The 22,699-nt window shown below is 39.6% G+C and overlaps 2 protein-coding genes and 1 non-coding gene across 3 annotated transcripts; 1 reads left to right on the forward strand and 2 right to left on the reverse strand.

The window, feature by feature from the left end:
* Positions 1–871: 871 nt before the first annotated feature.
* Positions 872–7,719, reverse strand: LOC146622539 (terminal nucleotidyltransferase 4B-like). Its single transcript, XM_085365215.1, has 12 exons — positions 7,025–7,719; positions 6,793–6,916; positions 4,416–4,462; positions 3,571–3,691; positions 3,388–3,495; positions 3,151–3,279; positions 2,772–2,985; positions 2,331–2,457; positions 2,105–2,217; positions 1,800–1,984; positions 1,468–1,596; positions 872–1,333 (listed from the first exon to the last, which is right to left on the reverse strand). The coding sequence occupies exons 1-12, from the start codon at positions 7,717–7,719 to the stop codon at positions 872–874; spliced, it is 2,454 nt and encodes an 817-aa protein (XP_085221341.1).
* A 1,419-nt stretch (positions 7,720–9,138) lies between these two features.
* On the reverse strand, positions 9,139–20,835 carry ice1 (KIAA0947-like (H. sapiens)). The gene is made up of 20 exons (XM_085365216.1): positions 20,620–20,835; positions 20,376–20,434; positions 19,200–19,311; positions 17,310–17,386; positions 17,032–17,069; positions 16,863–16,945; positions 16,652–16,728; positions 16,462–16,499; positions 16,270–16,352; positions 15,141–15,177; positions 14,944–15,000; positions 14,742–14,825; positions 14,281–14,630; positions 11,247–13,889; positions 10,780–10,942; positions 10,350–10,510; positions 10,078–10,268; positions 9,818–9,918; positions 9,624–9,722; positions 9,139–9,397 (listed from the first exon to the last, which is right to left on the reverse strand). The coding sequence occupies exons 1-20, from the start codon at positions 20,707–20,709 to the stop codon at positions 9,216–9,218; spliced, it is 4,725 nt and encodes a 1,574-aa protein (XP_085221342.1). The 5' UTR covers positions 20,710–20,835; the 3' UTR covers positions 9,139–9,215.
* Positions 20,836–21,684: 849 nt separating this feature from the next.
* Positions 21,685–21,756, forward strand: trnae-cuc (transfer RNA glutamic acid (anticodon CUC)). The gene has a single exon. It is a non-coding gene; the product is annotated as a tRNA-Glu (tRNA).
* Positions 21,757–22,699: the final 943 nt, after the last annotated feature.

Below are 22,699 nucleotides of genomic sequence, written 5' to 3' on the forward strand. Positions count from 1 at the left end.
ACAGACATAATATAAGGTGGCAATGTTTACAGTACAGAACAAAACAGAGGTGCTAATGTGTGTGGGGGGAGGAGACATTAGTGAGGGGAAAAGTTTTTAAAACACAACAACCACCCAATTTAAAAAAAAAAAAAAAAAAAAAAAAAAAGGGAAGCAGACAACGGATGATGCCCAACACACACACAAAACACTTCGTACATTCAAACAAGTCATCACAGTTTGAGCACTTGCGATAAGGTCCATTTTTGTGCCGTCACACCAAAAACACTGTCAGCGTTGAGCTGCATAGGTAGAAAGGTAGTGCTTCGATCCAGAGTACAAGTTGTAGTAATAGCCCTAGCTGTAGGGGCTCTTCATGAAGAGTTCAGCTAATAGGGTGTTGCATTCACAAGATCAAATGAGCCCCCAAACCTGATGAGATGGGCCCCGACAAGAGTCAAAAGTTCAAGAGATGCCAGGCTCGATGAACCAGTTCAGTAAAATGGCACACGATGTTCAAAAAGGTCCGAGTTCCATGGAAACTCTACTTGACTTGAGCTGCTCAATAAACTAGGAAGTAACACTGATGAGAAGGTGAAGTCTGGAAAATCCTCAATCAAGTCTGTGCTGGTGTGCGTCACATTGAGAGAGGGGCTTCTGACTTCAGACAGATGTAACAAAATGAGTTCAGTCATGGATTTAAATTCAGTTTTCGGACAGGAAGTGTGTGGCATAGTAAACTGACTTGGGAATGCTAGCACGATAAGGTGCATTTTTGACAGCCTCCCATATCAAGATTTCAAAAAAAGAAAAGTGTCATCACATGATCACTTTGATGGTTGTAGAGAGGCCTTCAGAAACCAGTTGGGACAAATACTGTAGGTGTATTCTTTCATCTGATTTGGTTCAAGGCAGGAAAATTGTCCTTCTTTTTGCGTCGACAGGCGTTACGGCCGTACTGCTGCTGGTTCCTGAAACCCGATGTAGCGTTATGAACTTGGGGAACAAATCTGCGCTGAGGACTGAAGTTAACGTGACTTTGGCCTTGGAGGTTACTGCACTGATTGTGCTTGAAGACAAGTTTGGGATGCTCCAGTGAACCGTGGGAATTGGATCCCATGGCATAAGAGCGGCTTTGCAGTCCTCCTACCTGAGGGTGGTGAAGTTGTTGTTGGTGGTGGTGGGGACTTAGGAGAGGGCTGGTAGAGTTCATGTATTGTGAGATTTGAGGGGTTTGTGGTGCGACTTGTGGCGAATGACGGTGCACAACGCCGATGGAAGGAGGAGTCTCGTGGTAGAAGCGGCAATCGGAGAGATGGGGCATGGCTATGTTTTCTGGGAGGGACATCTGGATCTGAAAAATTGTGGGGAAAAAAGAAAAAAAGATTGAATTTGGGATTCTTTTAAAGCATTAAAGGGCATTTGGAAAAAAAAAAATTGGACTTTGCCTTTTGAAATATAAATGTCAGTATGAAGAAACAGACCGACCTGATGCATTGTGTGAATAAAGCCTGCTGGATGCGCAGTCCTCAGGTTAGTAGTCATCTGAAACATTGACTGGAAGGTCAGGGGATGGAATTGGACAGTAGTATTGGTGCCGTGAGGGGATTCAGATTCCTAGGAATGTCCATATACAAGTTAAGAAAGCCAGACTGACAAGAGAAAAACCTTAAACATTTGGACTATGATCAAGTTGTGATGGAACATTATAGCTGCTTTGTCTATGTGCTTTATCTTTACATATTTTGAATTGCCACCTTGTGTGCCAAAGTGGTTGTCAAATAATTTGGTAAAATGAAGAAAAGAATATTTGCCCTTACTATGTCACTTCCCGAAGAGGAAGAAGAGGAGAGCGAGCAAGCAGAGGATGACGACAAACGGTGATGGGGGCTGTTAACGAAAACTGGAGATGGTGACGGGGAGTCGGCACTGAGCGGGGAGGATGAGTCTCTTTGATCTCCACCCAGCATCAGCCTGGCCAGATCCTGTTCACAAGCCTCAACATCTAGGACCAAACAGATTACGGTTAGACTGCATTGGGTATATTTGACACATTTTCCTCTTTTCAGCAACATCAGTTATTGAAACTGAACTCCAGTTCATGTTACGCGAAGCAGGCACTAACCAGAAGTTGAAGACAACATTCTGTGGTTTCCCAGCTTGGCACCCCACTTCTGGATTGTCCAGTCCCTGTATTTCAGGACCTCTTGGCTGACTTTGATGAGTCTTCCCAGAGTACTGCAACATAGAGAAAGTAAAATATGACTACTTAGAGAAACACTGTAAAGATTAAACTCATAAGGAAAGGTTACACTTTCCTTATGATTAGGAGGGGGTGGGTTGGCACAAACCTGTCACAGTCTTTGTTAGGGTATGCACGTGAAAGTGGAGAAACACTATGGTTTAGTACCATGTAGGCAAAGTCAAAAACCTGCTTGACTTGCAGAACCCCATATGAACTTCTGCCCACGTCGTTGCCTGTGAAGATCACAGACACACACGCACACACTCGATTAGTTGAGCATTACAAGACGGACTCTGACAGCATGACACATTTTGGCGTTCATATATCAAATGTTTTGGGATGTACAGCAATCATTTGCCTCCTCTGCACAACTTTTATTGTTACTGAACCCACAGGTGATTATACTGAAGCTCTTTAACATTTTTATTTCCCTTCACTTTGGATTGCCCTTCCAGCAGCCAATAAATACCTGTGTTTTTTTGCTTTTGCAGTAATGTCTTGTACAAATTCTATACACATTTGAACATTTTCTTTATTTTAGTCTGACCTGGTTGGACTGGATCTTCTATGCAGAGCAATGATGGTCTGTTTCCATTCTCCATTTCTTTGAGCATTTCCTCCTTGCACAGGTAGGCTCCTCCATTTTTCACTCTGATGGCGGTCTTAATGTAGTCGAAATCACGGCCGTACAGTGCAAAAAATTCAATCAGCAGGATGCCCAGGTTAATGTTGGGACGGCTCGTGTCTATCCGAGGGTGTAGCTGATTAGCAGGACATAAAGAACTTATTACCTTTGCTGTGTAACACGTTACATTTTAACAACTTTTTGGTCAACTTTTACAAAATGTTTTTATTTTAAATAAACCAGAGTGTAGTTATTATCAACTCTGGAACTAATCACTTTGCTGATGAGCATCACTGTGTACCTGCAGGAAGCTGATGGCCATTAGTATAAGACTGTATGAGCTAATGCCTCCAGTGAAGACTTCATTCAATTCTCTCTGCAACAGGAACTGCTTCAAAACGAAGATTAAGGGTGGCAGAACGGGGTACTTCTACAAGAAAAAAAATAAAAATAAAACAAATTAGCAGAAAAACAAAACGATCATTTACACAAACTCATTTTTTTAAAAAGGGAAAAAAGTCCGTCGTTAAAGGCTTACTTTAAGGTAGCTTTTGATGAACTGTGCTGCTTTGACTGCAGTCTCTACATTAAAGCTGATGTCCACTTTGACCCGTGTTTCACAGTCTGTAAGCTTGATGATTGGCACCTAAGGAAATGTCAAGAATTAGTTCACAATTTGGCAATGCCAAAATTAAAAAGCCAGGATTCTCTCTCGACTTACTGTAGCTTTGTCAAGGAGTTTGATGGGATGTGAGCCGGACACATTGTGTTTTTTCAAGGCTTGCTCCAGTTCTTGCAGTGGAGGACGGTCCCACTTTCCGAACACCACCAGGTCAATGTCACTAAGGACGCAGCAGAATGAAAGCAACACAATTTCAAACGGTTTCTCAGACACACACCAAATGGTAAAAATAAATAAAAAAATAAAAAAATAATAGCTACAACAAGACAAAAGAGAAGTTACTGTAACCATGTTCTAGTCATAAAACTTCAATCTTATCTGCACAACAAAAAGGCTTTTGACTACATAACATATGTACAAATAATAAAGAAAGCAGCAGTGATCTCTGCCTGTTGGTTTGTGTACACATGTTAGAAAGACAGTTTTATTTCATAACCAATATTTAATTGTTCAGGCAGTTTAATTTTCATTGCTGAGCGAGTATTATGTGAATCCAATGAAAACAACCATTGCACAAAACAGATGCTGTATGTACTCACTCCAAAAATCACTTCATTTGCTAATGCGATACAATGTTTCCAAATAAGGCTGCTGAATATTTTAAACTCCTGCATATTTGCTGAAATGTCACTCCCCCTCAACACTCTTCATTTCTGTAACTCAACTCTCAGGACAAGACCTTGAGAAATACAATGCATACATAAAAAACTATAATAAACAGCATCTAGTTCAGTGTAAATTCTAGCAGAATGAACACTGAATGCAGTGTGGCATTTTAATACTGACAAAAAAAATGGTGCTCCTACTTCCTAAAAAGCAGCGCATTTTACAAGTAGCCCGTGTAAGGTGAGAGTGTACGGCAACGGTAATGCAACAAATGTTACCTTGTTGGAAGATAAACTCCAGTGCTGAAGCTGCCAAATATCTCCACCTGCAGAGGACAACATAGGTTTGGTTTCAAGAGCCATAAGCATATCTGAGGTATTTGCTAGCTTGACCTTGATTTTGAGCTGACAATGTGGAACCTTAAAAAAATAAAATAAAGACTTCAGTGTAGTTACAATTAAGGCCATACATGGCTGTTTTTCCCTTTATACACCACCACAGTGGGTTATTAAAAATAAAAAAGTAATTTTTGTTTAGTTTATTTATTTCAAGTGCTGAACTTAATTGGTAGCTGGTCATTGAATGTGAACATCATTAAACTGACAAACCAAAATCAACACATCAGAGAGATGGCAAAAAGTTTAGAAGAGGCCGAATCAACAGTCAAGCACGTCATTCAAAAAGAAAGACCAGCGCAGGCTGGGGATGACAGAGTTTGATGGTTAAGATAAAAAAATAAAATAAAAAAAAACAACTTCACAACATCTGAGTCCTCTCGAGGAGGCGAGTCTATCAACTGACAAGGTCAACAATCAAGAGAGACCTTCATGAATACAGAGGGTATGGAACAAGGCTCAAATCATACACTCGATAACATGGCAAAATTAGACTTGACCAGACAATATCTAAAGAAAAAAAAAAAAAAAAAGGCTGCTCACTTCAGGAAAAATTAATTCACGATTAACTTGTATAGAAAGATTGGAAGAGAAAAGTACCGTATGCAGAAGGGCAAACTGAAGCATAACACATCAGCTCACAAGCATGGTGGAAGCATCATCATGGCACCAGCATGTATGGCTGCCAATGGAACTGTCACTAGTGTTTACGGATGATTTAACTGCTGACAGAAGTAGCAGAAGTTCCCGTTTAGCAAGCTGTTATTTATAATTTTGGAGAAAAAAAAAAAAAAAAAAGATTTGCAAACTAAATTTGACCTTGCAATCTTTTTGTGTAGTTTTAAGCCATTTGGATAAATAAATATTCATTACTTAGCAGGTGTCTCTGAGTGTGCAACAATACAGTCTGGACACAGCTTGCCATCCAAGCCTGCTAGCATTAGGTGACAACTTTGTGCTCTACCATTCTGCAAATATGGCCAATTCTTGACTTAGTAAAAACAATAAAACTCAGTAAAAAAGTAAAGGCCAAGCCAGCTGCACTGCTATGTGGGGCAGCACATCCAAGAAGGTTTAACTCCAGTCTTACTTGAGCAGAACTCTAATATTTCTGAGTCTTTTACATAGCACTGATTCGCAGATATCTGTATCTGTGCTGCATCCACAGTTTATGTATCCAGCTTGTTGACCAGGCTTTCTACTGTTCTACATACAGTGTATGGTCAAAATACACTAATTTTATGTATTAGTCAAGATGTGCAATAAAACTATTGCCTCTGTAAATGTCTGGTTTCTAGAAAAGAAAAAAATAAAATAAAATCACCACCAGGGATAGGAGGAGTAACACAGAATGATCTTCAGAGAAAAGAAAGGAAAAGAATCCAATTCACAGTGAGGCCCAGTGGGATTTCTGTGGGCCAGGATTAGTTCAAAATGTTTATAATGTGAACCCCACCCCCTCAAAAAAAGAGCCATTTGTTACAGAGTGCACTCTGTTGGCAGTATACAACGGAAAATAATTTACTAATGTTACTTTGGGAATGCAGGCAATATGAATGAATGATTACATCTGGCCAAGTCTGTTTGGACATATAGCGTAAACGATGCTGCTGACTGCCTTCTGCATAAAGCAGGACACACAAATGTAGTAAAGTGCTAAACGTAATGACTGCTGAAACCATGAAAATCATAGGCCTGATTTATGCAGGGCATCACAAACAAAAACAAGCTGCATAATTATAACCATAAAAAAAATAAAATAAAATTACTGAATACACCAACAGCAAAGAAAAAAGAAATTGGATTCTCATAAAGTTAAGTGCAGGGCAAAAAGATGCCCTTTGTGACCAAGGCAGTAAAAAACGCTTGATTGGGGTCATCGCTGTATTTCCTCAGGCTTACAAGTACCTACGTTTGAAATATCCCTTCTGTTCTAGCATGTGTCCGAACATTTGGATGCCAGACAAAGAGTGGGAGTAAAGGTTAGTTTTTTCCAAATATATCTGACTCGTGTGTTCAGTGTTACTCTGGAAGCAGGGAGGAGTACTCCTGAATTTAACAAGAATCTAACATCAGCTTGTCTCTTGATTAACTTTAAGAAGCTACTCTGATACTCATAAGTCAACATACTTGGTTTATGAGAGGGTTGGCAGCACATCACAAAAACAAAAGTATGTAAAACTGAGCATCCAAACCCCCACCCCATAGTTACCTGTCCAAAAGGTGTGCACAGGTAAACATCTATGCTGGTGACACTCACCTGTACTGTGGGCCACAAATCTTTGATAATCCCCTCTATTCTGTTCACTACATCCCTTCTCATTGACTCTTCTTCTGGTTTTGGTGACATGAAGCTGAAGAAGTCCATAATCTCTTCGTGAAGACTAAAAAGACGGAAATAAAGTGTAAACCAGAAGCACATCTATGGTGAAACACTGCATTTGGATAAAAGAAAAGTTTGTCCATACCCCCTCCTCCCTCCTTTTCCTTACCCATTGATGCCCTGGCTGTAGCGCCTGGTTTTCCACGGGCTACAATTAGAGTCTGGATGATGTCCATTGGAGTCGAAGCACAGGAGGGGGTTGATGCCGTGGAAAGTGTTGGCCCTGTTCAGGTGCTTCCTGCGGCTGGATGAATGTGTCTGATAGTGGTGCTTGTTCCCATGCTGATCTCTTATCCCAGGGGGGGTGTGGTCGGTAGATTGTGGCATGCTGCGCCAGTGTTGCTGAACAGTGTGAAAAGGGGTTAGAGGGTATTGCTGTCGGAGACTGTTCTCCTTCAACTCCTGCTTGCCGTAGTGCAAGAACTGGTTAGCCTCTTCTGTAACGCTCAAATTGTCGATGTGCAGGCAGGAACCAGAGGGCGAGGAACTCTCGGCCTCCGAGTCCAAAGAGGAGGAGGACGGCGACAACGAGCCCTTCCTCCGGACACTTCCCCTCTCCCCGCTGCCGTCTCGCTTCGACAGGTTCCCCAACACTACCATCGGTGGCGGTGCTACATTTCTGCAATACTCACCGCGTGAGTCCGTGGAGTTTGCGCTCTGCGCTGCAAAGTTACGTTGGTGTTGAAGGCGGCTGTCGATACCGGAGCCTGCTCCGAATTCCTGAGGGGTTCGCCAAATGTGCATCCACAGGGTACTGGCAGGTACCTTCTGCTCCGGCTGGATCCAAGCGGTCCTGGGATCCATTGGACTCAGAGTTTAACGGGAACCCCTCTTCTCTTCTTAAAATGGCAAGCAATGTAACAAATGAAACACACTGCAGTCAAGCAAACTAATAAATCCTACCGCGCTTATTCACTTATTATCCTCTCAGGGTTTCATGTCCGGAAACGGGTTTGGTTTTCCAAGCGGCTTCGCTAACTCCACTACCCTAGTAAAACAGCAATATGGCGCACCCAGTAGCATTCAGCATCTACGCATGTCTGAGGGATTTAAATCTTTGAACACACCCCTCAGCCCCGAGAGAGCGGTAAAGCTAACAATATACAAGCCTCACAGAACGGAAGCTGGTCCCTTGAAATTTTACTAAATTTAATTATTTTATTTTGACGCACTAAAAGTAAATGAAAAAGAAAGAAAATAATATGAGCTAATTATTATTTTCATTATTATTATTATTTCCAGTTAAGGCGTTCTTTCTGTTGTTGCTATTCTTAGATTTGTCACAAAGCATGCTTTTGTTTCTATTAAAATATTTCCCACTATCAACGACTAAAATAGTTTTGATTTATAAAACTTCTACGATTATCTGCTCCTATCATAACAAATTGTATGGAGGTTAAAAAAAGAAGTCCTAATTCGTATGAGCTTGAACGTTATGATGAATGTAGCTATCGAGCGATTGTAGATTTTATTTTGATAGGCAGCCCCGGAAATGGCAGCTCTTACAAAATTTCCACATTTGATAAATCTGAACACCGGGTAAGATAAAACATGATTGTTGTAGTGGTTTAGTAGTCCTCGGGTATTACTCTATTTTAATGAGTCCTGACGTTTGCAAAATAAACCTCACTGTTCATCAAACTGTGAACGTTTTACTTTTTTAGTTTCAAGATAATTTTTTATAAAAATAACAAGCTGATCCGATAGTATGCAGCATTCCCAATAGTTTTGAAGTATGTACACATCACTGAGAAGACCTAGGTTAACAGAGACTGCAGCAAATGAACACAACTTGGATCCAAATTCGGACATTTTAATTTGAAACCCCCCCCCCCCCCCCAAAAAAAACAATTAAATAATCTCTCAAGCATTTAACTGTACAACATATTTACTTTGGCAATCCTATTTTTCATGAATACAGACACTGATGCTACAACTGTAAACTTCAGCAGAAAAACATACACAGCAACACCACACATATACACACTGTACAGTACTTTACAGCATTAATCTGAGTATAACAGAAGTTATACCAGTACATTTGCTACAGGCAAAGTTTCAATTTAAAAAACAAAAACTGCTACAAAATTCAGAAATATAAACATTTTTATATAATTTTAGAGTAGAAGTGCACATAAAAAAATTAAAACAAAAAAGCAGTCTGCTGGACGTTTTAAAATTTTAGAACCACCAATTTATAACTGCTTGTGAGTCACCCAGTAAGTTTAAATCAGCGCCAATTTATGCGTCTGTTTCCAAAAAAAAGGGGACAGACTGTCATGTCTGTGGATTTGTGCACTTTAGCTGTTGGCTTGTCTGCAAATAGAGGCTAGCTGGTTAATGCAGCTAGTGACAGCAGGAGGGACACTTTGAGATGTTTCTCCTCTCCATTCTGCAAGAGCTTCCAGGGCTTGTTTGGGGTTGCATGGAGACAGGTCATAGATGCAGTAGATGGCTGCTAATTGCACCTCCCATGGCACACCTGCACACATGTGACATAATATAATTAGAACTGTTACATGAAACCCTTCCTTTTAGCGGCAAATCAGCATGTGCTTAATGGCACAGAAAATACAGATAGGCAAATGTGCTTTAACATGTCTGAGACAGAGAAATATAAATCTTGCTTAAATCAACACTACACAAATTAAAGAGATACCATGTTAACAAAAACATTGTATTCCCTTCAGTATGCAATTATGTCCTACCTTCAGTTGGTCCGTGCCTACCAAATGTATTGATGACATTGGCAATAGTGACCACAGTAGAATTACACTTCTCCTTCAGCCCCAGCTGACCAAGGCATCCTATTACAAAAACAATTTAATTCATTTAATGTAATTTCCAACAAATCCCTCCAGCTTAAAGCTTGATAACCAAATAAATTTAGGAAACATCTGACCTATGAGTCTGAGCACAGTAGCAACAGCCACATCAGAGATGGGCTGTTGTTGCTGTCTTGGCTGTGTTACCCAACTGTTCATCAGTGGCCACAACTCCTTGCTGTCAAAGAAAATGAACAAGTTAAGCAGAAGCTATGTGCCTTCAGGAGCCATGTTGGACATGGCTTTTTACATCTTATTTGCAAGTCACATAAAAAACAAAAAACAAAACCCTCACATTATTATTATTACTACAAGACAGAAAAACAAAATAACATACCCTAGTAAATTATCATAGGTCCACTTCCACTTCTTGTTTGTACAAAGCAGGTGCAGTGCATAGACGTGTTCCCAAGCCTCGGCTCCAAGGTCCTCCCCGTACCGACTGTGTTTTGTGAAGGACAAATTTGATCCCGATCTGATCTCAGAAAGTGTTCTGGAGATCAGCTCGTCAATGTCACAGGGAGGAGTCTGTAGTGATATGGGAAGAATAAGTTTAAGAGGGCACACACTACTTGATTTAAAGAATGCATACTCGTAATCAAAAAATACCTTGTTCCAGCCAAGAAATGCTAAAAGGCAGCTGAGAAGCTCTTCTGATGCTCTTAGTTTGGTGACGGCATGAATGGCCTGGGACAGAGAACTGGTGTGTGTGAGAAGGTTGGGCCATGTTGTCACCATAAATAAAATCAGCTTCGCAGAATCTGGAAAATCTGCAAAAAGGATGAAATAAAGAAAATAATAGCAATATTGACTACAAATAAGCTTAAGTAATACATCACAACGAGTAGAGGTAGTTCTTTAACTTTAGCTTTCCATGCCGTCACTATGTTTTCCAGTTAAACAACACCAAAAATCAAATTAGCTATCACGTATACAAGTTCTCTTAAACTGTCATTAGAATTATTTTTAAATAAAACCATGTTAGTGTAGAAAAGCTGTGTAAAGCTTTTATAAATATGGAACAACATAAAATGCTCACTTTCTATTAGGAGGCTGTAGGCCAGGACACGAGCCTTTTCCACATCTCTCCTCTGCCTACAGAGCCCAGTGTAGACTCTGCAGAGGGCCTGCACATAGTTTCGACTCAGGTCCATTTTCCCAGCTTTCAGTTTGTTCAGGATGGCCACAATCATGTCATCTGCCTAAAGTGTAAACCAAGAGAGACAGAAAAATGTCAAATTACACACAAAGAACCTTCTTACTAGTCAGACATTTTGATGAGAGGCAGATGTGAACTAATTGCTTAATTTTGCTGACATGAAACTACCTTCATACTCGTATGTGGCAAAATTTACAAACAGGAAGGAGGTAATACATTTACTGACAAAAGGGTTATTAAAAAGCATTGTAGCAGTAGAGTGCGATTGTTTTATTTTCAGCCCAGTAGATCCTCCAACCAGAAATTAAAAGATAAAAAAATGTAAGAACAATAAACAGTCTACTAACTGAGTTGCTCTGGCAAACTTCAGCGATGACCTCCTTCTCCTCATCTCTTAAGACAGGCTTTTTGGGAAGGTTACCAACATGCAGATGGCTCCGGATCACAGGCAGCAGATCAAAGCACTGGTCTTCAATTTTCCTTAAAGAGTTAACTATAAGATTTTTCTGTGGATGTTCTACAGATTTCAGGGGTGAAGAGGTTGTCTCAGTTTTCGGCTGTTCTAGTGTCGGATTCTGGGCTGATGAGGTGTCGTCTCCACTTTTTGAAGAGGAGGCAAGCACCTGATTGCGAGTCACACCAGCAGCCTGATCAAGCCTGAGACATTTACTGCTTTTAGGCTGCAGCATACCGATGGCAGGCCTTTTTTCTCCCCTCACTTCAGTCTTTGTGAAGGCCGTTGAAGTGGAGTTTATAGTTTTAAAGCTAGACTTCTGACTGTCGGTTGTCGGTAATGTTCTGCCCTCGGATGAGCAAATGTTGAGATTGACATTGCCTCTAAGAATGCTCAGAGTACGAGCCCGGGCAGAGAGCTCTGGATACATGGTGTCGAGAAATCTCATGGAATTCTCCTGAGATGGCGTCGTTGAGGATGATGAAGGAGAAGAACTCACTGCTGTCAAAGGCAGGCGACCAGGGACTGGCACAGCATGTTTAGGCGTGGCAGAGCCGAACTGAAGTGGTGATGAGGGGACTCCATTTAGAGGGAGTGGGCTGTTTGTGGATAAAGAACTCAGCTGATGACGGTTCGGTGTTCTGTTAGTCTGAGTAGGTGAAGTAGGAGATTCAATTCCATCCATGGGTGAAGGAAATAATAGTTTCCCAATAGCCTGCCTTGGGTTGATAGATCTGTTCGCCTTCGGAGGAGTCTTCAAAGGGGTAAGGAGACGAGGAAGTGGAGGACCCATTTCGCCGCGAACATTGCTTATGCACTCTGGAGCCTGAGCTTCAGCTGAACTTTCTCCTGAGGTAGTTTTTTCCTCTCTTATTAGATTTTCAGGCTCTACCGTTTGCAAGTCCAAAGATTTATCTTTTCCTTCTGTGGCAGGATTCTGAATTAATGGAGTAGTATCACCTCCATTCATTTCATCCTGAGCCTGGTCTTCATTAGTAGCACTTTTGGTGACACCTTGTTCCTCTAAACTGAAAGAAGGCGATTGTATGTTTGTTGAAATAATTTCTGTCTGAACATCAGCATCCAATATTCCTGGGTTTGGCTGAGTGTCCAAAGATGCCAGCTTTACAGTGGGCAAAAGACATGAGGGACTCAACTGCCTGCAAAGAGAATGTCTATCTTCTTTTGAAGCTTTACAGTTTACAGTATTTGTCTCTGGGGAATCAGGCATCGTCTCCAATGACGTACTACTACTGGTGTGTACTTTGTGCTGAGGAAGATCTTCAACAGTAGCTTTTTCAATGTCACATTCTTTCTCTAAATATGGAAAAGGAATTGGTTTGTTTGTTGAGACATGGTCTATGTTAACATCAACGTTCAATTTTCCAGGATGACTATCCAAAGCCTGCAGCTTTATAGAGGCTAAAAGGCAGGAAGGACTCACTCGCTTGCAAAGAGAATGTGCACTTTCTTTCAAAGATTCACAGTTTATAGTATTTGTTTCTTGGAAGCTGGTAACTATTTCTATGTCAGCATCCTTTTTTCTAAAAGGTTCAACATTTGCGTGGCCAGATTCCTGATCAGCACCGGACTGGTCGTTTTCCTTCTTTAACAACGCAGATGTAGGGGGTGGAGGTATATTATTACAGGTTGATGATGCAGGCAAAGCTGCCACATCATCTTCTGCAGTCCTCTGTGCATTCCCATCCTCCTTCCCAAGAAGTTTGATGCTTTCATCAACTTCCAATTTCTCTTCAAGATGTTCATTAGAGACAGCAGTGATGCTGTCACTGCTGCCTGATGAACTTTGAGTATGTTCAGGTATATCAGAGTCCTTGCAGCCAGACCGTGTACTGTCCTGAAGTTTAAAAGAATCCAGAGTATTTTTTTCAATGTCTGAACTATTTTGTGTAGCTGCAGCCACGATGCCTTCCATAGAGTCACTTATTAGGGCTGACTCTCCACCATCAGGAGCAACTGTTTTGTTATCAGTAATGTCACTAGGGCTCATGTCAACATCCATGCTTGTTACAGTCTCTGAGAGATCACTATTTGCATCTTCTAAGGCATTTTCATTTTTAGAGATTCTACTGATGCCAGGATTACAGGATAGAAGTGTACTTTCAGTAGGTAATGGCACAGCCTCAATCAATCCTGTAAAACTTGATGTGGAAAACGACGATGATGGTGGTGATAACTGTGCAGATGATGGCTCCTGTTCAATCAGCATGTCGTTTTGAGGACGTATTCCTCTCACATCTGTAGCGATTTTGTCAATAACTTTAGGAATGTCACCAAACTTGGTTGGTTCAAAGTCCTTTTCATTGGAAATTTCCCCCTCTCGCTCGTCTGCGACTACCGACAAGTCTGCATTCTCCTCCATTTGAAGTGCAGCTGATTTTGGATTCCTTTGACTTGATGGTGAGGTTGCAATGTGTAAGGTCTGCTCTTGTTTAAGAGCAGGCCGGTCCTCACAGGGTTTAGAATGACTTTCATTTTCTCGAACCTCCATTTTCATGGATTCCACCTCAGTGTTCTGAAGGAAACAAGAAAGCAAGAATGTAATTTAAAAGATATTATATTTATCATGACCTAAGAATAACAAGGTTTATCAAAGAGTAATCTTTCTAAGGTATTTGATTTTAAATAGTTAATCTTACAGGTTTTATCAGCTGATGACAATTCTAATTAAAAGGTATGTGCAGCCACTACAGCTTTGAAACCTTTTAAGATACCAAGAAGGACTTCAACTAGTGTCTGACCATACACACGTTTCTCAAAAACAAACTTTCACATTATATTAAAGACTTTCCTTTAAACTACTGCAGTAAACAGAACACTGTGTAAAGCCATAAACAGGAAAATCAGCACTTTGATCAACAAGCAACAACAAAAGCCGTTCATATTAGATCTAACCAAATTCTCACCAAATCTGGAAGTGGTGAAATACTGGGAGGCATGGGCTTAAACAATCTGATAATCTCTTCAACAGATAATGTGTCCATCTCCGTAGATGACTCAGCAGTTTTGCGTGCCTTAGGTGATCGCTTGCTCGTTTTTGGAGTGCCTGCCTGCTTTCTTTCACCAGAGCACTGAAGAGATGCTTTGTGCTTGATGGCATCCTGTGCGCGAGGAGACTGGTTTAATGGCGTACAAGTTGCTTTCGCTGGAATGTGGAAACTGTGGGGTTCACTGATCTTCGGAGAACCAAACGGGGACATTTTACTCAAATGAGAGTGCAGTGTGGCTTGTGGAGAGGAAGGAGGAACTCTGGACTCTGAAATTAAAAGAATAAAAGAAGATATTGTGTATGTAGAGGTGTAGAATTGTTAAATAAAAGAAAAACAAACTGAAAAGACCGTATATGCTGTTATGTTACAAACAATACCGTGAAAGTGCAACTGGTTTACAGACGACTCCTGCTCTGGGTCTACACATGCCCACAAGTTCTCTAGCAACATCCAGAACTTTTCTGCAACACACGATAAAACATAATTGCAATTACAATGTAAAAATCAGGCCGCTTTGGGGGTTGGTGTATGCACGCAGCTTTTCAAATGAAATCACAAAATCTGTAAACAGCTGCATACCTTTGTCAATTTTAGGCTCTGCAGGCGCACTTGCTTGAGTTGTTGTGCTCCTGTATTCTTGAGAGATAATTCAGATATTGTTTAAAAACAGATTTTAAGTCAGGAAATGGATGCTGTTAAAAATTAAACAGACAATATTATTGTTTCCTTTAATGCTGAAAATATTATCGTTAATAATTTTCATTGTTGATTTTTACCTTTGTTCCTTTCCCTTTCCAGTTTCATCAGTCTCACCTACAAAACAGAAACGAAATTATACACAGATAATGGTCGGATCCTATTCCAGAAAGCAGGCTTAGCTAGCAAACTTGAGTATTCTGATCCAGAAAGCCAGTGAACTTCAACTCTTACCAGGGTAACAGACTGAACTTAACCTGCTGCTGGCAGGTTTTCTATAGCAAACTCTGATTTCTCTTTGACTCTCCTTTTCCTGCTGCGTCTGAACCAGCTGACTAACACCCTGATTCATTTCAAAGCACAGAACACTGTACTTAATATGAGCGCTTTTACAATCATCCAGTCTTCCATATACAAGGATGGAGACAGCAATTATATCACTGATTTATAATCAGCTCAGAATAAAATGTAGTCTCCATCCACTGTGTGGCTCTAATGCAGCAGGATGACCTGGATGACAGAGAACCTTCAGAGACATATTGCCGTAATCTAATGCAGTAATGCAGCTGTGTCTGCTCCAGAGTTTTGGCTATGTGGATAACCATCATGGTCGGCATTGACATATGCTCCTGGTGCGACCTAGATCTCGGCTCAAGACCAGAGGTGACCGCAGAGACCAAGACCAAGACCAGAGCGCATTCGCCGCTGTCGCACCCTACCTCTGGAATAACCTCCCCCTAGCTATTCGGGCGTCTGATTCAATTCAATCTTTTAAATCTCAATTAAAAACTTATTTGTTTAGCCTTGCTTTCCCCGTCTCCTAGAGCCCACATTTTTACTGTACTGGAACTTATCTTTATCACTTTGTTAATGTTTATAATGTTTTAACCTTCAGCATTGTGTGTGGACTTTACTGGTGCCTACTATGCCTGGTGTATTATTGGTTAGTTATGTCACCCGCCTGTTAGTATATTTTATTTGTATTTTGTGCTTTATATTTGTATTTATTATTGCTCTTAACTCATTCTGTGAAGCACTTTGGCATACCTGTGGTTTTTTAAATGTGCTATATAAATAAAATTGTATTGTATCGTATTGTATTGTATATGTTCATGAAAATTGAAAACTCAGAGCTGTCGAACCTGTACTCTGGTCTATCATACTAGAAAATATTTTACTCCATAACATTTGTAAAGGGCTTTACTGCACCTGTAGATCGTTGATACTTTTCTCTAGTATGGTCTTCTCTTTGGTCAGTTGGGAAATTTTATGCTTCTGTTGGCAAACTGAATCTAAAAAAAAATATCAAAGAAATCACAGCTTAGATAGCAAACAAACACATAAAAGACTCAGAACTTATTAACAGCAACAAAATATTTAGTAAAATTTGATTTTAAATACCTTCAAGAATTCTGATTTTACTTTCAAGGCTGTCCTTTCTGTTGATGAGAAAACAACATGGAACCTTTTTTCAGTGCAATTCATTTTAAAAGCTTTGCTCAAAAAAAAAAGAAAAAAAAAAAGAAGAAGAAGAAGATGAACCTCAAACTGTGACTAATCATATATTTCAACAGCTCGTGCAAATTCTTACGTGCTTGTCATCTTGGCGTTTTCATCCATGAGTTTTTCAGCTTGCTCTGCTTGTGCCTGAGACTTCTGCAAGGATGTCTAAACAAGTGACATTTTTTTATGAGTTTTAGCAGATTTATGTAAAGCTACTGTGAATGCTAGCTGCATTTTTGTAAATTATGATATTAAACTAAGGTCAAACAATTCATTTGGAGAGCATTCCTTTAGTTTACCTGAGATATCAGCAAATCGTTTTCCACCACAGCCTTTTCTCTTTTCAGCTGTGCATTTTCAAGTGTTTGTTTGTCTGCCAAATCTAAGAAAGACAATTTAGGACAAATTCAATCAATTACAATTACAAGTCTTCCCTGGTACAAATCACACCATGCAAATGCAAAGTACCTTTAACATTTTTTAGCTGGTCTTCAAGCTTTTTGTTCCTGATGAAAATGGAAAATGCCAGTTAGCATTTTAGAATGATAACAACATTAATAATAATGATAATACTGTTGTAGCGCTTATCAAATCCAGTGTCACAAAGTGCTTTACCAAAAAACAAAACAAAAATAAACAAAGAAAAAAAATCCCTTCAAAATGAAAGAAGATTAATAAAAACTAACAATTCCAAAGCAAAAAACATTATTTGTACTGTTATGACCAAGACTGGATCCAGTACATACTCTGCTATTGTCTCGCTTTTTTCCACCTTCAGTTTTTCCACCTCTTCAGATAGTTGTTCATACACCTTAAGAGCACTCTGTAAAAAAATAAATAATTTGTGAATAATCAGCAAAGGCCAGAAACTAATGAAATATTATGAGTGTGAATTATTTGGTGTGTAGGGCTGTTCAATTAATCGAATTTTAATCACGATTACGATCTGGGCTTTCAACCATCATTAAAAATGACTGAGCCGATTATTAGCCCCTCCCTCATGCTTTACTCTCGCGCTGCTCCGTGTGGCAAATCCAGCGCACCTCTCTGATTTCGAACACGCGTCACAACAATTAAGAGCAGCGGTCCCCAACCCCCGGGCCTTGGACCGGTACCGGTCCGTGAGTCGTTTGGTACCGGGCCGCGAGAGTTGAGGCTCAGGTGTGAAATGTATGGTTTTCAGGGTTTTTATCGGTTTTCAGCGTTATTTTGTTATCGTTTTGATTGTTAACTCGGTTTTCCTGGGTCTTTTCACGTGTGTTATGAATAAATCTTTTTTTCGGTACCGGTACTAGTTTTATTTTGTTGCATTTATCCGCGACACCTTAAAGGTCGGTCCGTGAAAATATTGTCGGGCATAAACCGGTCTGTGGCGCAAAAAAGGTTGGAGACCGCTGATTAAGAGGACCCGAGGGAAGCTCAGAAAGCTAAGCAGAAGTTATTTGGAGAGGAGAGTGACTGCCGTTGGTTGAAAAGAGAGGTAAAAAAAAAAACTTCAGTGGTGTTGCACACTATTTTATATTATTTTTTAAAGTCATTATTCAATACATTGTTATTGTTAACCCTTTAAAGCCGGTCAGAGCCGCACGTTCCGTTTTGTGTAACTATTTTTAAATCCCTGTAGAACCTGAACCACGTAAGCTAGCGCAATATTTTTTTTTGCATATGAAACCAGAGGAGTTGTACTTACATCTTATGCCATCAGCTTGTCCTCGGTCACGGTTTCCTTCCACATAAAGCTTTGCAAAAACTGCATAAAAAGCGCTTGCAGCAACAAAAACATAATATTCCAGAAACACGCTTTGCTGATCCGATTACCTGTTCATACCACTTCCCACAGTGAAACAGACGTCAGCGTGAACTATCGCATGTCCGCCATTTCCTGCCCGAAACCGGAAGTGACGTCATTTTCGCGGAAAATGTAGTTTTTTACTTGTAGGCCTTAAAAGCCTATACAAGTGTTTTTATAAGTCATGTTTGACTTTTCTGAATAGTTTCTGGGATGCTTAGAACTCTAATTGCACTGCTGGAAATAGTTTATTTTGATGCACATGCTGTTTTCTTTGCAAATTTGCATCATAGGATTGTTTTTTTGTTTTTTCTGCAGTATATAAAAATTGGTGTATCTCCAAAATAAAACTATGAAGACACTCAAAATAAATTTCCTGTTGTTGTAAACTATTTTTTGCAATTTTTTTGTATTTAAAGTTTTGAGGGATAAACCTCTTAAATTTCTCCAAGTAGAAATATATGTAAAAAAAACAAAAATGATTTTCAATTTTTTTTGTAGTTTATTGCACTTTTTTTGCAATTAATATAGTTACTATGGACTTAATACATACATATTATTAAAATATGGGCTATAACAGTTGTATAGCAACTTGAAATGCTCCCACAAATGGCACTACAACATGTAAAAAAATAATATAAGCTCTGGCGGACTTGGTTCTATAGTAGGTCTTAAAGGGTTAAATAAATATCGTCAAATAATCGAGATCTCAATTTCAGTGAAAATAATTGTGATTATCATTTTTGCCATAATCGAGCAGCCCTATTGGTGTGAAAACAGTATTAAGAGTCAGACATATGATTACAGGTTAGGACATTTCATAAGATTGTAAAGTGTAACCGCTTACTTTCTTTTCTTCCAGTTCTGCTTGCACCGATTCATAATCAGCCGTCTTTTTCTCCAGAGTAACCAGTCGGATCTGAAGCTCTTCCAGCTGCTGCTGAAGCCTGATTGTGTCACTGCACATAACAAGTTGAGAACATGGATCCATGTGTTAAACCAATTGAATGTAGCAAAAGAACAAAAAACAACCCCAAAAACATTTTATGTTTTATTAAGTCTACAAATTTTCATAAAGTAACAATGTCCTGAAAGTGAATGGATATTGTTCATGAAAGCTTAGTTCAAAGATAAGAAGTTTTTATATACAGTCACACCATTTATCAAGGTGTCTAAGTGAGAGGATCACCGTCTTAATTATCTGAGTAACACGGGCATAGAAAGTTTTACTTAAACCGAGACTTCATCTTTTTTTGGCTTCTCTCTTTAGCAGTTGCCACAGATGATCACCTGCTTCCATAGCATCCTCCTCTGTCACACCAAACCACTTCATGTCCTCGATCACTACATCCAGCAAACTTTGTTGCGGTCTTGCTCTTTTCCACCTGCCTGGAAACTTCATCTTCAACATTCTTTGTCTAATATATCCACTCTCTCTCTTTTCCATGTCTTTGCATCATCAGCAGTGCCAGTCATACCTTATAGCAGATCTCACTACCATATTGCAAATACCTCCTTTCATTCTAGCTGCGATCATTCTGTCATCTCCACCCACTCAATCCTGCCTGCATTCTCTTCTTCATTGTCTGTTGCTTTGGATGATTGACATCAAACATTAAAACTCATCCTTTTTCCTAGTCTACTCCTTGCAGTTTCTCTCAATGTCTCTCATTCACACAAATGTATTCTACTTTATTTGTACAGACTTTCATTCCTCTTCTCTCCATCCTATATTCACAAACAAACAATGCTTTGCGAAATGGCTTTAAAACTTATTTTAAAAAAATCAAGTAAATGTATAGTCACTTACGAACATCAGTTCCATTAGAAAGCACATAGGGAGAAACTTTGGACAAATTATTGTAATTTCAGCTAGTTTGCTTGTAGCTGATGACAGCCGCCATGTTTCAGAGCAAATCAAAACACACGAGTTTTGCTTGTATGCTGAATACCGCAACTACGACCTGTTCACGTCTCAACGTAAGACATATTACCAAGGCAATAACCGTCCGTTGGTACTTACTCTGAAACCGCTATCTTCTGTTTTAGTGCCAGGAATGAAGACACATATTCAGCCAGACTCTGACGAAAGACAACAAAACAAACAGGGGACATCACAGTTAGTAAATACTTATCAACACGTTAACTCCACAAGATAAAAACACATTAAATCGCTCCATAATGTTTAAGATCTGGATCGAAAAGATGATGTAAAGCACTGTAACTGATTTCTCGGTAACAAAAAAGCCCCCCAAAACATCACCGACCTGCTGCAAAACAGAGCAGTTTTGACAGTTTCCAGTCGTCGCGTCCGCGGCGATTGCCAACGCTTTGGACTGATTCTCCCCTGGCATCATAGTAAGAAAAATCCCACCGATACCCAGGCAGCCTTTACGTTTTATTCTGAAAACGGAAAACTTTCATATCTTAGTGTCACAAATTCCACGAAGGCTCCTCTATATTCAAAACAACTTCACATTTTCGCGTCTCCCACGTTGACCAAGGACCCAAGCGAAGGACCCCTTTAGCGGTAGCTTTGCAAAATGCCTGTCGCCGTGAAATATAAGATTTCTAACTAATAAGTTCAGAGCATAATCATATTATATTCATAAGTTACGTATTGAATTGAATATCGGTAACGCGTACGTACGAAATTAAAATAATTTTTACCGCTTCCTTACCGTGATGCCTCCTGTTGTTCAAGTTTTTTCTTCAGGCATTTCAGTCTCGTTTTCGTCAAAATAAATTTGTTTGTGTAAGTATCAGGAACGAACGAGGCCAGAGTAACCATTTCCTGTAGTTTTAACATGATATAGTTATATAACATGATATAGTCTGTTTTAAATGTTTTTTGTTGTTGTAGTGTTTGCCAAGATTTGCGAAGCCCGAAAAAACTATTTTCACTCTGTCAAACCCACTGTCAATAAAGTGGCGACATCTGCTGGACAAATTCTACATATTGGCTTCGTGTGTTTAAATTTGAAAAAGAAGTTAACACTCAATATTTACGTGTATGTGTATTATGTGTATATTTTTCCATGAATTATCCATGTAACTACTGAGCTACTTAAAATATAGTTCACAGCCTGCGTATTGAATTCCGTTTTCATGATAATAATGTCACGGAATATTGGTCACGTGATTTTTTTTTCCTGCGTAATGTCCACGTGTTGACTCTGAATGTTATTAAGGTGGAAGAACTGTAATTTGTTAGGTAGTCAGACCGTTTTGTCTTCAAAGTCCTACAAAACACAAATAACAGTAAACCTTTATAACAATTGAGGGGGGATGTAAAGCTATTTCATTATTCAGGTTCTCAACGTTGATATCACTCCCTGGTGGTCTAGTGGTTAGGATTCGGCGCTCTCACCGCCGCGGCCCGGGTTCGATTCCCGGTCAGGGAACTCAGCTTTTTCTTTCGTCCCTGTATAGCTTCCCAAAATCGTTGCAACACATTAAACTACACAGTAAAGAACAAGGAGTTGACTGGTTGTCAAGTTATAACACAGAGAAGCTGGGATTTACTCCATTTCCCATTTCCTACCAAGTCCAAGAGCACTGTTACTCTGCTATTCAGCTAAATAGTTGCCTATTCTTCAAAAATCTAATATAAAGAATATTTAGCATCATATTAAAATATTAATCAATACCCCAAACCCATTTACTGACACAGAACGTTGCACTCACTCCATTTTCATTTACAAATACAAAGTTGCAACATAAAAAATGCATGTTACCCACCAATCTCAAGCACCATATATCACATATTTTGACATTATATTATTATTAGTTAGCAGATATAGTCAGCAGAGGGTGCTATTGTACTAATAACAGTTGTCACACTGCTCTCGCTCCTTCTCAAACCCACACACTAAACCAGTACTTTTGTTAGGTATCATAATTTCAAGTTTTTTTTTAAAAATACCACTTTGGAGTTCAGTGTTAATGTCATATGTTTTAATAAATGAAGATTTCTAGTTGGTGTTCTCCTTCTTGAAAGTTCTATCAATTTCAACATAAGAAGAAACACCTGAAGACACCGTTGTAAATGCCATCATGATGGAAAGACCCTCTGACTGAACCTTCTGAGTTGCCTCAAGGCAAAGGAGCCACACTCTTCAAACAGATGCAGTCAAACAGAGACAGTGACTGTCTATGACATACAATCTCTGCTGTTAATAAATTTGTCTCAGTCAACTCTTGTTTAAATCCACAGGAAGCTGTCTGAACCCTATCTTGAATACACAAAACAAAACAAAACTGCTCCATCGTCTTAATCCCTTCCTACTTGTGAGGTTGAATTTTGTCCTTTTATTTTTTTTCCTCTGAAGTTGCTGCGGTTGATGT

The sequence above is a fragment of the Diplotaxodon limnothrissa genome, linkage group LG11, assembly GCF_057381915.1.
Source record: "Diplotaxodon limnothrissa isolate DT_005_m linkage group LG11, D_limnothrissa_male_GT1.1, whole genome shotgun sequence".
Classification (NCBI taxonomy): Eukaryota; Metazoa; Chordata; class Actinopteri; order Cichliformes; family Cichlidae; genus Diplotaxodon; species Diplotaxodon limnothrissa.